Raw genomic sequence first — 17,827 nt, forward strand, 5'->3', positions numbered from 1 at the left:
ATCATCATTGAAAGTATTACGTGAAACTTTGTTTTAAAATTTTACTGGGTAATTATCTGTTTAGAAATTAATTGTAAGGGCATTAGTTTCCTACTTCTGAACTAAAAATGGTTACCTGCACAGATAGAAAAATCCACTGAAATTTACGCTAAACATCATGCACATAAATGGAACGCCATTATTAGCGTAATTACATGCGGGATATAGCCCAAATGTATACAATATTTGACGTGAATCATAAATATTGCATGCAAGTTGTAAGCAAACTTGTTAGGAAGGGCACCATTTCAGCGTAGAAAAGCGTAAATTTTTAGCATCTCAAGTTTTACGCGATGTTTACTTTTCATTATTTCTTTCTGTGTGTTCCATGAACAGGTAGAACGTATGGACGAGGCGCCTCTGATGCTACATATCGTATATGTATACAGAGATGATAGGTGAGAGGCTTGTTCATTCTCTTTCGGATTCAATCCCTGGGCAGTGAGCAGCTTTATGAAGTTCAGCACCATATTATTTCGAAAATATGGGAAGACGAGGAATTGCCTGCTAGCTGGTAATTTTCCTAGTCGGCCTCATTTTCCCTCTCTTCAAGAAAGGGCACAGACTGGAATGCGGCAATTACCGAAGAATAACCATCCTTAATTCGGCACACAAAATTATGTCCCGTATGGGCCTTTTCACGAGACGTTTAAAAACAGCTGATTTTATCGTCAACTGACAGTTCTTCTATGGAAGTGACAGCTTCGGACTTGCAGGCCTGTTCAGCGGTTGTAAACAAGTGCAGTCTCGGCAGTGTCACATGAAAAGGCCTATTCTGTTCAACAGATTGAGACCGCTTAAGGTCACTCCTGACAGAATCCAAGTTTCAATGTGCTCGCGTTTTCGGGGGCACACCACTCGATACGGAGGCGGCAGACAACTGTTATTTTTGTTGATTCAGCTTTGCTGCGTCGCAGCATGCGTGAAAAATTAAAAATGACAGTTCTGTGTTGCTTCCGTATCGAGTGGTGTGCCCCCGTAAACGCGAGCAGTTTGAAACTTGGATTCTGTCAAAAGTGCCCTTAAAGAGTCCTTCGTCAGTGAATACCAAGCAGGTTTTCGTGAGGGCCAATCAATGATGGATCAAATGTTTACCCTGAGACAAATCTATATAATAAAAATGAAATGGTCTGTGTTCGTATCCGCATAACTCGAAAACGACTGAATGGATGTTCTCCATTGCTTCAGCAGTTAAATTCGTTATAGTTTCCGACGGGTTTATATGATATTTCTTCATGCGAATATCACGAGTTAGGTTGAGTAAATCGTGAAAAACTAGATTTAAGATTCATATGGAGTTTCGCATGGGCAGTTCACAACGCGCATCTCGCCTACTATGCAGGACAACGTCTGCCGGGTCGACTAGTCCTTAATAAATTCCGGGAGTACAACTTGCAGACACATCATCTGTTTATTGATTTCAAGCCGTGTACGATTCAGCGAAACGGAATGAGTTACAGTCGCCTCTCCACATCTCGATATTGAAGGGACCATCGAGATAGGGAGAGATCGAGGAATGGAAGGAAAATTGAAATGGGTACTAGATCCAAAAAAGCTCGTTGCTATGAAAAACGACAACAAAACAAATGTCGTTTCCTGTTGTTGATGTGTTTGTTATTGTCCAAAGATGGTCTAGTAGCCTAAAAATTTGACCATATCGACATAAGGAGAGTGAATCCTGAACAAAATATGATCAGAATCCATCGAGATAGAGAGATATCGAGATAGGGAGGTTATCGAGATGTAGAAAGCCCAAATGTATGTAGATTGAAGGGACTGAGGAAACCATCGACATAAGGAGAGACATCGAGATATAGAACATCGAGATGTGGAGAGTCGACTGTATAACAAATTATGCTTGAACATGGGTTTTAGGCGAAACTGATACTGCTAATTCGTGTAACGTTGGACGGATCAAAATCAAGTGTAAGGGTAGCGGATGAAATATCAACATCATTTGTTACCTTAGAAGGATTGAAGCAGGGTGATGCACTCTCGAATCTATTGTTAAATAAAGCGCTTGAGGGAGCGATTAGGAAACCAGGTGTGCAAAGAAGCGGTACTATTATCACAAGCTCGCATATGCTCGTGGGATTAGCGGACGATATCGATATTATCGGGATTGATTGCCGTGCCGTGGAAGAGGCTTTTGTACCTTTTAAGGGAGACATCGAGGATTGGACTCACGATCAATACCAGCAATACGAAGTACATGATCGCTGGCAATCAGCGTGGGCTCGTTAGTGGCGGTGGTACTGAAATGGTGCTGGACGGTGAAACATTTGGAGTGGTAGAAGAATTTGTGTATCTTGGAATGAAAAGGCGTATTGCAGCTGCAAATAGGGCTTATTACGGACTTCGTAACCAGCTTAAGTCCCGTAGTCTGCAAACGAAGACAAAATTCGCGCTGTGGCATCCGGTGGCTTTATACGGCCATGAAACGGTACTGCGGACAATTCTCGGCGGTAAACAGGGGAACTGTATCTGGCGGCGACGCATGAATCACGAGTTGTACAAATGTATAAAGGGCTGGATATTATTAAGCTTCTACAACATGGCAGACTACGGTGGGCTGGACATGTTGTTCGTATGCCGGAAGAACGTCAAGGGAATATAATATTTAGTAGAGAACCCGGAAAAGGCCGCAGGCTTCGTGGAAGGCCGCGTACACAATGGCTTTTCGCAGTTGAAGAGGACCTGAGGGCGCTCAATGTTCTGGGCGACTAGAAGCGATTGACCTAGGATCGAGTCCAGTGGAGAAGGATACTCCATCGAAGAGCTGTAGTTCAGTTCAAGTAAGTACCGTAATCCGGGGTAACATTGATCACCGGGGTAACATTGATCAGTTTCACCATTTTTAAGAAATGAATAAAATATTATTTCCTGTTATCACAATTACTTATTGTGAGTTAGGTATCTTAATCATGACTAAATTTACTGCTGAATGATATAACCTTTGGATGAATTTTTCATTTATTTTTCGGCAAAATTTGAACAATAAAATCAACATTAATTTTTGAACTCACAGCAAGCTACCAAAAAAGCACTTGAAACAATAAATGATATTTACCACTGGCCATGGATCTTGAGGTGCGGCTAATTTTTAAATTTAGAAACAGGATAATTAGATTTGAAAACAACAAAGATAAATTTAATATTTATGTATCGATCAAAGTTTTGAAAATCCCAAATTTTATATCTTTTGGAAAAATCGATTTTTTGATAACTTTCATGAAAAAATAACTTCTTCCAATGATGTTTTTGAATAACTAGGGTCAAAGACCCAATAGTGGAGGAACTAAGGCTTAGTAAGTATGTAAGCATGTTCCTACACTATTTAAGAGCTCAGAGCTAATGCAAAATCATCACCACTTACCTGAGCAATGAATCTGAAAGCACTTTATCTCTTCTCTGTGAAGAGTATACCTACTTCCAATGCTGTAGAATCAGGATTTGTGCCCTAAAAATAATCCTCCAATTATTTGTGCACTGTTCCAATAGTTGCGGTATTTGCTAATTTGTGTTCCTATATTTGCGAACCTCATTGTTTTCATATTGGACTCGCAACTATTGGAACACTACCGCAACTATTGGTGCAAAGAGCAGGACATTTTAAGGAAATTTGGTTTACAATACCTGTTTTAAATTAATTCCGTTGATGTACCGTCTAAGACGAATTAAGTACTGTCCATTTAATTCCACTAGTTAATTTTCGTTATCTTTGCAGATACGTATTTCGACCACAACTGTGTGGTCGTCTTCAGTGTCTTGTACTCGACTCGACTTGAAGAAAACAATCGCAACTTACACTATTTATACTACGCTAGGTACCTAATCTAATCTTATTTGCCTACTTTATTTACCTATACTGTAAATTACTTTATTGTTTAGGTAGAAACTTGAAGAAACCAAGAGCTGCCATTTCCCTGATCCTTATTCAACAGCGCTGTTTGTACCTGTCGGTGGATTTCCAAACTCTCAGCTACATCGAGTTTCCATGGGGAAGAGACATTTCTTAAGATTTTAATATTTGATGCCGTAATTGGGTGATTTTCCTTATACACATGCTCTGCTACCTTAGATCTAAATTCGTAATGTAATCCCTTATCGTTTCTCTTTTCGCCTTACTCACTTCCGCCATATGTTCCTTGAACCTTATATCTAATGATCTTTTGTTTGGCCTACATAGATTTTTCACATTGGGAACAACTTATCTTATAAACGCCTGCCTTATTCAACATTTCTACTTTATCCTTCGTTGAACCCAATAGAGACTTGAGTTGATTGCTTCTACTGGAGAATACTAGATCGATGCCGAATTTCCTTAGTCGAGGGCGTAGCTGGTTGGTGATGTGTTTATCATATGGGACCGAAACTCTTTTCAGCGGCTCCTCTATCGGTGTCAGCGTTGTATGTCCATTTCGTCGTAGGGTCCTTTCCTTCTTGTTGATGATCGCTCGTATAGTCCTCTCCTGGTATCCGTTGATCTTCGCTGTTTCCAAGATGTATTGTAGTTCCTTCGTTTTTCCTTCTTCGCTCAGGGGTATCGTCTGCATCCTGTGGATCATGTGATGAAATGCTGCCATTTTATGTTGGTACGAATGGTTCGATGTATATGGGATGACTCTCATGGTGTTCGTGGGCTTCCTGTAGATTTCGAGGCTCAATGTTGTATTTGCTTCCCTGATGACTAGTAGATCCAAGAAAGGTAGTTTACCTTCTTTTTCCTCTTCGAAGGTAAATTTGATGTCCTTATGCACGTTGTTTATCGCTTCCAAAATCCTGGGTAGATCCTTTCGGTTGATGATGCTGAAAATATCGTCGACGTATCTCCACCACTTCTGGGGTAGTATTCCTTGTTCTTGTAGGTTGTTCTCCAGATTCGCCATGAACAGTTCGCACAAAAAAACGGTGATAGCGGATTTCCCATCGGTGCTCCTTTCGTCTGTTTGTAGTAGTTGCCACGAAATGTGAAGTAGTTCTCCGTCATGCATAGCCTTGCCAGATTTAGGTACATCTTCACCTTTCCTCGCCATGTTGTTTCCGTCCTTTGTGTTAGCAGCCAATCCTCTAGAAGATTCAGAGCATCTTTCACTGGAACGCTAGGGAACAATGCCGCTACGTCGAATGATACCATTATGTCCTCTTCTTCGATGTGTCCTGATTCCAACAGCTTCTGGGCGAACTCCTGGGTGTTGATGACTGACCTGCTGGGGAATGGTTTCGGCATACTTTGGAACTCCTTTACCAACCATTTGGCTATGGTTTGGGTAGGGGAACCCACTGATGAAACTATCTCTCGCATCTCCTTGCCGGGTTTATGGATTTTTGGTAGTCCTTTAATCCTAGGTAGAACCGGGTTTACTGTCTTCACCCGGTTCACCCGGTAAACCCGGTTCTACCTAGGATTAAAGGACTACCAAAAATCCATAAACCCGGCAAGGAGATGCGAGAGATAGTTTCATCAGTGGGTTCCCCTACCCAAACCATAGCCAAATGGTTGGTAAAGGAGTTCCAAAGTATGCCGAAACCATTCCCCAGCAGGTCAGTCATCAACACCCAGGAGTTCGCCCAGAAGCTGTTGGAATCAGGACACATCGAAGAAGAGGACATAATGGTATCATTCGACGTAGCGGCATTGTTCCCTAGCGTTCCAGTGAAAGATGCTCTGAATCTTCTAGAGGATTGGCTGCTAACACAAAGGACGGAAACAACATGGCGAGGAAAGGTGAAGATGTACCTAAATCTGGCAAGGCTATGCATGACGGAGAACTACTTCACATTTCGTGGCAACTACTACAAACAGACGAAAGGAGCACCGATGGGAAATCCGCTATCACCGTTTTTGTGCGAACTGTTCATGGCGAATCTGGAGAACAACCTACAAGAACAAGGAATACTACCCCAGAAGTGGTGGAGATACGTCGACGATATTTTCAGCATCATCAACCGAAAGGATCTACCCAGGATTTTGGAAGCGATAAACAACGTGCATAAGGACATCAAATTTACCTTCGAAGAGGAAAAAGAAGGTAAACTACCTTTCTTGGATCTACTAGTCATCAGGGAAGCAAATACAACATTGAGCCTCGAAATCTACAGGAAGCCCACGAACACCATGAGAGTCATCCCATATACATCGAACCATTCGTACCAACATAAAATGGCAGCATTTCATCACATGATCCACAGGATGCAGACGACACCCTGAGCGAAGAAGGAAAAACGAAGGAACTACAATACATCTTGGAAACAGCGAAGATCAACGGATACCAGGAGAGGACTATACGAGCGATCATCAACAAGAAGGAAAGGACCCTACGACGAAATGGACATACAACGCTGACACCGATAGAGGAGCCGCTGAAAAGAGTTTCGGTCCCATATGATAAACACATCACCAACCAGCTACGCACTCGACTAAGGAAATTCGGCATCGATCTAGTATTCTCCAGTAGAAGCAATCAACTCAAGTCTCTATTGGGTTCAACGAAGGATAAAGTAGAAATGTTGAATAAGGCAGGCGTTTATAAGATAAGTTGTTCCAAATGTGAAAAAATCTATGTAGGCCAAACAAAAAGATCATTAGATATAAGGTTCAAGGAACATATGGCGGAAGTGAGTAAGGCGAAAAGAGAAAACGATAAGGGATTACATTACGAATTTAGATCTAAGGTAGCAGAGCATGTGTATAAGGAAAATCACCCAATTACGGCATCAAATATTAAAATCTTAAGAAATGTCTCTTTCCCATGGAAACTCGATGTAGCTGAGAGTTTGGAAATCCACCGACAGGTACAAACAGCGCTGTTGAATAAGGATCAGGGAAATGGCAGCTCTTGGCTCTTCAAGTTTCTACCTAAACAATAAAGTAATTTACAGTATAGGTAAATAAAGTAGGCAAATAAGATTAGATTAGGTACCTAGCGTAGTATAAATAGTGTAAGTTGCGATTGTTTTCTTCAAGTCGAGTCGAGTACAAGACACTGAAGACGACCACACAGTTGTGGTCGAAATACGTATCTGCAAAGATAACGAAAATTAACTAGTGGAATTAAATGGACAGTACTTAATTCGTCTTAGACGGTTTAATACATTCCACTAAAAGAGCTTAATATATTTTTCTCCGTTGATGTTTTTCACTCAATTGTGTTATGACTTATCAACTAATCGATTAGCATTATAGGTTGCTGCGATTGATGAATATATTTCAGAAGAGCTACACTACCGCAACTATAGGTACACCCACAACCATCGGAACATTTACCCTAATTAAATTGTTTATCAAGTCCATCTTAAATCGTATAAATTGAGGCATTTTACATCGAGGAATATTCGAAACAAAAAGAGGGGATCATGTGTGTCCAGTTGTGGACAAATGTTGCGGATAATTAATATAAATAAATTACATCAAACCGCTCTGACGAAGTGGATGATATCAATGTTCGGGAATAAAACCAACGAAACGAAAACTAAGTGAATTATTTAAATATCCCAAACGATTTCTGAGGATTGCAAAAGTTTAATGGTAAAAAGTAGCCGGGAACTCTGTTGGTAATATAAGGTTAGCCAAAAAATTGTTATGTTTGTTTCTTCATATCTTTGATGCAAATGTTCATAGCCATAGCAGGGGAAATAATAAGTCAATTTTACTATATACGTTTATCAAACATAAATCCAATTATTACATTTGTGTCAGTGTGTGAAAAACTTAGATTTTCACATCAAAAGCTTTGATAAGGTAGGGCACCCTAGTGGCACAAATCTACAATGTATCACGCGCCTCCATACGCCATAGCACTTTCCATAACAGGATGAGACTAGCCGATGCGTGGTGCGTTCTTTCCTAAAAGCAGCCAGCTTAAAAGTGTTACCTCCAAAATTCTAGGACATATAATAATGTATGCACTCCACTACTTCCGTAAAGTTTTCTTTTGGTTTTTCAAACCCATAACCCAAGAGACTTTTTTCTCATATATATATTATTTTTTATGTACATGAAGTCCCATGATCGTCCCCTTAAATTCTTACGGAAAAAGTGTAAGTATTTTCTGAAAAAAAAATCAAAAGGGATAGGTGCCAACCGAGCCAATGTGGTGCTCCCTACATATAGAATAAAATGTTTCCTTCCGCAAAATAACAGACTGAAACATTTGAACCGTTTGTTTGAGAAACTGCATATGTAACATTTTTGGCCAAAATGAGATTTTTATATATTCTGAATCCTCGTCCAAAAATACGTATTCTGGCAAAAAACACGAAAAAAAAATTTTTGTTCAGGAATGTATGAAAAAAATTTCGTTTGTTTGAGAAACTACATAAGTCCACGTACTTTGAAGAGCAATTGTGGAGTACTGCCTAGATTTTTTGCACTGAAAATGCCCCAGGCTGTTGAGTTTTGCCAAAAACTATTGATCTGTATCGAAGAAATCGAAAGATTCGGTGCAAATTTGTTCAAAAAACAGTTTTTTGTTATTTTCTCGAAATAGTGTAAAATGGACTTATGCAGTTTCTCAAACAAATGATTCATTTGTCCGTGAAACACAGATAACTGGATTAATTCCGGATGACGACTACAGCATTGATTTGTAGTTCTGTTCATCTTATTGCATTTCCACCTCGAGCGATTTTTTTTTTGCAGATGCTTTGTTCATGGCAGAAATGAAATTACAGATCTTGGAAAAATGATCGTTCTGAAACTTCGCCAGCCATTTAATTCGCTGCTCTTATTGGCATTTAACCAGTAGCTAATTAAAGGTGTTTTACGTTACAATTTATAAATTGGTATACATTAGAATTTTTTCTTAAGGAATTCTTGAAAGAATGGCCGAAGGAATCCCGGTTGGATTTTTCAAATGAGTTTCTAAAGGTATGAAAAGGTATCGAAGGATTTCCAAAAAAAATTTAAAAGCAAAATATCCAGAAAAACTACTTTTTTCTAAAGGTACTTCTGAATGAGTTCCTGCAATCTCATATTTTTGCATCAACACATTTCTTGAAGAAGTTTTCATAGGAAGTTCTGAAGAAATTCCCAAACATATTTCCGGAACATTTCCTTAAGTTTCTTTATAAAAAAACAGCTGAAATAAAATTCTAAGAAATTTCCGAAAGAAAACTTAACCAAATTTCCAATGAAATTCCTAAACAAAATTTCAGAAGAATATCTGAAGAGTATTTTATAAAGGTATTTCCGAAGGATTTTCACAAGACATTTTCGAACAAACACCAGCTTCACAGAGCTGCTTAAGCGAAAAACTTACTCTTAAAGGAACTTTTGTTTACTTGCGTATTTACTCTATTATTTACTGTGTTTTCTTCCTCCTAAAGATGTTTTTATTGGCCACGCAAAATTTGAACAACTTCTCCCAATAATGACCATATGCTATAATTTCAAAGCACAAATCCATAAATATGCTGAATGATCTTCATTGATAAAAATGCCAACATTCCACCACAATTTCAGGATTTTTGAATTTTGAGTTGTTGCCTCAATTTGAGGAGACTTGATTCCTCATTAGCCATCCATATAAAAATTTGTCTCAAAAATTCAAGAAAATATAATTTGTTCTCATTTTTTTGCAATTGGACAGATGCACAGTGGCTAAAATCGTGTTTTTAGCGCGTTTATTTAATAGTATCTTTATAATGTGATTTAGCGTGATGGTGTCTTCGAGACATTTTATCAGTAAGTTGACGCGCTTCTTTGGGGGTATTCATCCTTATGAACAATCCCCCTAAGAGTGAGATGAAAAATTTATTTTTTGCACTTCACAACATATAAAATTTGATTCTTGATAAAATTTGTAGCAAAAGTTGTCCTGAAAAACTTTGTCGAAGACACCGAGTTCGTAATTTCTTTACTTTTGGAGATTTATTGATTTTTATGCCAACAAGTTTTGAGCATGTTCGATGTATAAGCAACCAAGCACATGGAGACGCATGGTGCATTAGTTCATCAACTCCTTGAAGGGTGATTGATTACTACCTTGCATAGTAGGAAATGGTTTTTCATGAAACATTCCTTACATTCGCTTACAACTCTACAGTAGGTAATAATTTAAAGTTCATTACTTGTACTTTGTTAAGCGTATGAGATTGACTGCCACAATTTGCCCCTTGTCAAATTGCAGTTATATTAAATATGACTAAAAAATCCAATAAAACTGTTATAGCTTTTTTATTTTTAAAGTTTTTAAGTCACAATAGTCACCAAACGGCGTATTTTAATATTATCTAAAACTTTCAAGAACATGCACAAAATGTATAAATTAAAGTGAAAAAGATATGATGAAAAAACACATTTTAAGGGCTTGTCCGCATAAAACGTAAAAAGTCTCCAAAAGTAACGGAATTACGAACATGGTGTCTTCGGCAAAGTTTTTCATTAGAACTTTTGCTACAACTTTTATGAAGAATCAAACCTTATATGTTGTGAAGTGGAAAAAATAAATTTTTCATCTCACTTTTAGGGGGATTGATCAGTAAACTGAATGCCTCTAAAGAATCGCATAAACTTACTGATAAAATGTCTCGAACACATCATTACGCTAAATTGCATAATAAAGATACTATTAATTAAACGCGCTCAAAACACGATTTTAGCCACTGTCAGATGTAATGAAGGGTTTGCTCTTAAAAAATATTTATTGAGTAGATATCATAGAAAGGAGAGCAAGTCTCCCCAATTTTGAAGATTGCATGCGCTGTCGAATTCCATAGCAAAAATCGGTCATGAATACGCACATCAAGTCGGAAAATCTGCGTTTTTTTGTAGGAAAAATAATTAAAAGTTCAGAGAGCATGGTCCTCATTACAAGCACATGGCACAAATCTCCCAAATTGAAGTGAACGTGCCCCTGGAGCCGACGTTCTGATACCTGATGGTCCTCATTACAAGCAGGAGGTCGAGCGTTCAATCCCAGGCTCGTTGTACATGAATCTTCATAATTTTTGTTTCGTTTTCTACCAAAACGATCCGTACTGTTATTCCTGTCGCACTAAAAATTCCAAAAACTTCCGTGGCACCAGTGACAAATCGTAGAATTCTCTGCATCTTTCTAAAGTAGGTGTTCAGTTAATCCAATGATCCTAATTTTCACTCATTCTCAAGAGAAAAGAGTGCTCATTCACGCTGATTTTCGCCGATAAATTATTTTCGGGAAAGAAAAACAGGTGTTGTGAGTGATAGCCATATTTCGTTAACTTCCAGTGGCTTAAAAAATTATTTGCTTGCAAGACTACTCATAGTTTTGAGAAGTCCTGTTTTGGAATGATATTGAGTAAAATTTCCGTGGGGTTAAAAGAGAGGGAAATACAATTTTACTTAGTATAACTGAGTAGATAAAAGTTAGCGTGTACGATTTCTATTCTGAGTTTGTTGTAAGAGAAAATAGTGGTGAGTGAAAAATGTTTTCCGCCACAAATTACGGAAAAAATATTCTCCTTCTACCCAAAAACGCTTGATTTCGTCTCATCGAATTTGCAACTGAAATTGGAAGTCACTATTTGGTCACTTTTTCTGCAACTGAAAGTCACTATTTGGTCCCTTTTTTCGTCAGCTTTGGTCACTAAAGTCACTATTTTGAGTGGCTTCGGTCGCTACCAGCTCTGAATAGGCTAATCCAACCGCTTTCAATTAGTATTTTTAGATAAATCGCATTTGTATACTAATAACACGAACTAGAAAAAAAAATGATGTTCCAAGCATGCGTCACAGTTCCACTTTGATATGTATATGGATGGAGTCATCAGCCTGATATATTCACGGTCGTGATATTGGTAACAGTTTGGTGACCTCGATGCATCACGGACCATTTTTGTTGGTCCCAAAATAGACACTCGATTTTTTGATAATCGATTTTTTGATAACTTTCATGAAAAAATAACTTCTTCCAATGATGTTTTTAAATAACTGATTCAATTGTTTATCCAATCCATCTTAAATCGTATAAATTGAGGCATTTTACATCGAGGAATATCCGAAACAAAAAGTGGGGATCATGTGTGTCCAGTTTCTCATAAAGAATAAAAAATATGTTTGCGGACAATCAATATAAATTAATTACATCAAACCCCATCTAACGAAGTGGATGATATCAAAGTTCGGGAATAAAACCAACATTTCTCAGTAACGAAAACAAAGTGAATCAATTAAATATCCCAAACGTGCTTTCCTGTTGTGTATAAAAAGGTCTATGCTTAGGCACTCACAACACAACAACGTATTTACATGGAAGATTTAGAACATAGCCTAAATTTATGCATTTCGGTAAACAGCAAATTGCCATTTTCCTGAACTTTTTACACTCGTAGGCTTGTGTAATGAAGAGTGAGTATGAAGTACGCTCTTTCATACAAAGATAAGTGTATTTCTGCACAATACACTCGAATAACAGATCGAGAAAGAGAAGATTTCTCGTTTAACTTTTCAAAAGGACCTAAGTAACATTTTTTTCCATGAATTAATTTGAATAGCGCAATCAACAGAACAACACGAAAGATATTAATTGCAGTACTCAAATTAATTCATGAAAAAAATGTTACTTAGGTCCTTTTGAAAAGTTAAGCGAGATTTTACACCTTATCTTGAATACTCCTCAGAGCGAACCAACCCTGTGAAAATCTTAGATTTTCACATTCAAGGCTTTGATAAGGTAGAACATCCTAATGGCACAAATCTACAATGTATCACGCGCCTCCATACGTCATAGCACTAACCATAACAGGACGAGATAAGCCGATGCGTGGTGCGTTATTCCCGCAGCCAGCTTAAAAGTGTTACCTTCCAAATTCTAGGACATACAATAATGTACCTATGCACTCCACCAATTCCGTAAGGTTTTCTTTGGGTTTTTCAAACCCCCAAGAGACTTTTTTCTCATATAGATTATTTTTTATGTACACGAAGCTTGAAATATTATCGCCCCCTTAAGTTCTTACGATCAGATCCCTTTTTTCTGAAAAAAATAAAAGAAGGTAGGTACCAACCAAGCCAATACGGTGCTGCCTACAGATAGAATAAAATGTTTCCTTCCGCAAAATAACAGACTGAAACATTTGTCCGTGAAACACAGATAACTGGATTAATTCCGGATGACGACAGCATTGATTTGTAGTTCTGTTCATCTTATTGCATTTCCACCTCGAGCGATTATTTTTTTTTGCAGAGCAACATCATGAGCTGCTTATTATCTCATTACGTTTTGTTGCTTCGGATGTGTTATTTTTATGGCACTTTATTAATCCTGTTACTAAGGATTTTCACGTGTCTTCTTAACAAACAGGAGAATATGAGACATAATGCATTTTCAAGCAATATTAAATGTTCACGGTTCGTATTCAGTCGGGCACAAGAAAATAAATGTTTTTACTTTATTTTAGTGAACTTTTGTTTTGATTCTGTCAATCGACATCAGAGCGGATTTGCAATTTTAATCAAAGCAATCTAATTACATGTCACCCTAAAAAAATATCGCTAGATTTTGAAGCAAGCTAGTGCTTTTTCACTTGTACCTAATTGCTTACACGAAATTGGATAAAATTCTGTATGATTTTAAGTTCTATGTTTATAAGTTTTTTTCTATAAATGAATATAATCTTAAGTAATTATTGTTATTACAGAAATAGAATGTAATGCGGTAACGCTGAACGTTTTATGGGTCATTCCGCGCCAAGTGACCGAGCACGTGCAATTAACCTATTTAAAAATAATGAAAAATACCTAGCATATATTAATTATGGTCCATTATTTTGAATAACCATATGACCATGGTGATTGAACCGCCCCTTCGACCAGAAACCCCTCCCTGTTTTTGAAGATTTTTGAAAACAAGCAATTTTCAAATATCGATATCTCAGCCCCCGATAAAGCTACCATAAACATTAATACCAGTTTTTTGCTTGAAATTTGATGAATATTGTAGAAAAAATACTTTGAATGCTAAGCAGTGTTGCCAACTATATTATTTTTCTCACAAAATAATAAAAAAGCATTTTTCTCAAAATACGTATATTTTTTTCTTCGATTTCTCAACGGATTCGAGCTTAACAGACTTTTTCCAGTCCGAAACACTTATCGATACAAAGTAAAATGCGCCGTTGCTGAGATATGGCAGCTTTAGTAAATCTTATTTGGGTCATTCCGCGCCAAGGGACCGAGAAAAAGTGAAAACTTGCAGGTGAATACTATGAATTCCAACCAAAATAGGTGTATCTACTTACTTTGGGCCCACATTTCAAAAAAAGCATTTGGTCCGTCCGTTTGAGCCGCCCCTCCGGCCAAACACTCCTCTCCGTTTTTGAAGATTTAAAAAAACATGCCATTTTCAATAATCGATATCTCCGCCCCTGATAAAGCTACAAAAAACGTCAGTACCAGTTTTCCGCTTGAAATATTGTGAAGATTTTATAAAAAATATTTCAGATGCAAAGCAGTGTTGCCAACTACATTATTTAAAATAAAAAATAACATTTTTCTCAAAATACGTATATTTTTTTTTAATTTCTCAGCGGATTTGAGTTTATCAGGCAATTTCTTGTCAAAAACACTTATCGACCTCCAGGGCAGTCGCGGGATAATCATTGATGTGCCGCGAAAGACAACTCTTGATTCATACTTGAGTCCCTTTTTTGGCCTAAAAATGTATACCAGCTTTTAGATTTGAATCTTATAAGTAATGATTAGATTTGGAATACTAATAAACGAATGACTAAAGAACAACAAATTTTAAGAAATAAATAGCTTTCTATAGGTATCCAAAGCAGGTGAATATATGAATGCTGAACTGTGCTGGTCGCCAAAATCCATGTCCAGTCCAAAAACAATATAATTCAATTGAAAAATCTATTCGAAATCCAACCCGTATATGAACCAAATTCAAAGCAAAGCAAATCAGAATCCAGTCAAATCATATACAAATCCAATTCAAGTCAGATCCAAATTCAATCTAATTCTAATCCAATCTAAATTCAATCAAAATCTGATCCAATTTAGATGCAAGTCTAATCCAATCCAAAACTGATCCAAATCCTATCCAAATTCAATCCAATACAAAACTAATCCAAATCGTTTGAAATTCAATCCAAATCCAATCAATGAAGGAATATAAAGTAATTTATTATGATTCGCTCAATATAACTAACTTTTTATTAAATTTCTAAACATCAATTCATTTTGCACCTTGTGGGTCGCAAACAATATTGGATTCTGCTAGACCCACCTAGCATATCCAAAAAGTTTGGGAACCTTTGTACTAAGGAATTAAAGAAGATGGGGCTCGAAAATGTATCGTGGTTTATGGTCCACCCCTTATTGATTATAAATTTATGTTCTGACATAATTATTAAAATTTTATTATCTTCAGACGAATTTCAGTGTTCAGAACGCTTAGTAAGGAACATGAAAAAATGTGTTGACACAAAAGGTATTTTGTGCTGCCCCAATCTTAAGAGGAGTAATCCCCTCCAACTAGAAATCGTACAAAAAGTTCATGATTTTTTTCGCGAGGCCGACGTTAGCAAGGAACTGGCAGGGAAAAAAGAGTACAAAAGCGTGCGTGAAGGAGGAAAACGGGTGCAGAAGCAGAAGCGTTTGGTTCTAGCGAATCTGTCTGAAGTATATGCCCTCTTCAAGGAAGAATTTTTTTTTACCAAATTGGATTTATCTAATTTGCCGAACATCGCCCGCCCGAATGCGTTTTAGCAGGAGCAGCAGCCACTTATACAGTATGTGTATGTGTAATCCACGAGTACTTCAAACTGATGTTAACGGGAGTAAGACTTGATCTCATTGAAGTTAATGGAATCAAAGCATTTCCCTCGTTTAAAGATCCATTAAAACTGAACTTTTGTAGCCCACCAGCAGAGCTAATTGAGCAGTATGCAGTCATGTAACTACTGTCCTAATGTTGGTTTTTCATTACAGCACCCAAATGAGTGCTATAATGAAATTTATGCAACCCATTTGAGTTGCATAATGGTCATTACATCACCCATTTCGTTGGGATGGAAAAGTAGGCCGTTTTATCAATCAAAGACAAACTGTAAACCAGGTATTATGATCAGGAATTGCAAAAATAACTTTAAACCATTAAAACATATTCAGTGGAAATCTGGCATCACTGGCCCAAAAAGCATTATGTGCTGCAAAAATATGTTTTTTTTGTAAATTATTCGAATAAAACTAAAAAAACTACATTATTATAGTTGTTTACCTTTACAGAACGAATTGAACGATACGCTGAATGAAAACCTTCGATTATACCTAACTAAAACCGTCATAACTCAGCAACTGCTCATATTACTTTGTAACGATAAGTGTTTCTGACAGGAAATTGCCTGATAAACTCAAATTCGCTGAGAAATCAAAAAATAAATTATACGTATTTTGAGAAAAATGCTATTTTTTATTTTTTTCATAAAAATAATGTAGTTGGCAACACTGCTTTGCCTCTGAAATATTTTTTGTAAAATCTTCACAAAATTTCAAGCGGAAAACTGGTATCGACGTTTTTTGTAGCTCTATCAGAAGCGGAGATATCGTTTATTGAAAATGGCATGTTTTTAAAAATCTTTTAAAACGGGGAGGAGTGTTTGGCCGGAAGGGCGGTCCAAACGGTCGGATCAAATGCTTTTTCAAAATGTAGACACAAAGTAAGTAGATACACCTATTTTGGTTGGAATTCATAGTATTCACCTGCAAGTTTTCACTTATTCTCGGTCAGTTGGCGCGGAATGACCCTTATACGATTCCCCTGCACATAGTCATAACAAATCATGAAACGATTATCTCAAACTAATGCTGTTATCGGTCCATGTGGTACGATCCTTTCCCAGAACAACAACACTTGCTCACCGTTTGATTCGATTCCGCTGGGTTCAAACGTAAAGAGTTGATGTATTTACATTACAGAATGACTAGTGCTGTGAAATCATTTAATGGGGTTTCCACTAGTGGCATTGACTAACTGTGTTTTACCGGCAGTCAGAGTTTGTCATTTGTTACAGATTACAGGATTGATTGCTTTGTGGGTTGGTATGCCTAATACGCGTCTGATGCAACGTATCGATCACATTGCGAACTTATTCGAGTCCCGGCAAGCGTTCCCAAATGCAGCTTCCGTGCAAGTTAATAAAAAAAGCACTGGTGCTGGTAAATAGCATGCTTTAAGATATTTTTTAGGATGACTAGATTTATATTACTTCAATTATCATTTTAAATCAATCTCGCTAAAGTATAAATAGAACAAATGGCTCAGATAAATGGTTAAAATCCTATGAGTGACAGCTTTTAAATACCCAGGCGAGATTTTTCTATCAATCTACTAATACTGTCTGACTTGTTTAATTAAACTGTAAATCACTGTTTAAACTTACTATATCGTTCACCATCCTTATGCACGGGTTATCTTATGTAGATTATATACTGCGCTTATCTCAGAGTACTACTAATTATCCCTTTCCAAGTCACTATATTTGCGTTCACTAATTTCGTCCTACGAGATCTTCACTATCGCACTGTACACCGCAGACTATCAATCCGCTTAGCTAGCTTGCGCCTATTTATTTACATCGACTATCGCGATCAACGGTCCTGCATCGATTCACAGCTGGTAGTAGTTTCCCATCTTCTTGGTGGAACAGCAAGAGCGGTGCGGATCATTATCTCTAGACAGCTTCGTTCGACATTGGGATCACGATCGGCCTATTCGTCGTCGTGGAAGGAAATTACCGATTTGCAGCATGTATGGATTCTATCGATTGAAAGTACCATCTGCGCTCAACACTGATA

General features: G+C 37.4%; 1 protein-coding gene across 1 annotated transcript in view; it reads right to left on the minus strand.

Moving 5' to 3' along the window:
- LOC134226627 (senecionine N-oxygenase-like) overlaps positions 1 to 17,620 on the minus strand; it is a 30,504-nt gene extending 12,884 nt beyond the window's left edge. The window contains exon 1 of the mRNA XM_062707513.1: positions 17,413 to 17,620. Coding sequence (XP_062563497.1) covers positions 17,413 to 17,427 — 15 coding nt within the window. The 5' untranslated portion in view covers positions 17,428 to 17,620. The remainder of the gene's footprint in view (positions 1 to 17,412) is intronic.
- Between the last annotated feature and the right edge of the window lie 207 nt (positions 17,621 to 17,827).

This window comes from Armigeres subalbatus, chromosome 3 (genome assembly GCF_024139115.2).
Source record: "Armigeres subalbatus isolate Guangzhou_Male chromosome 3, GZ_Asu_2, whole genome shotgun sequence".
In the NCBI taxonomy this organism is placed as follows: Eukaryota; Metazoa; Arthropoda; class Insecta; order Diptera; family Culicidae; genus Armigeres; species Armigeres subalbatus.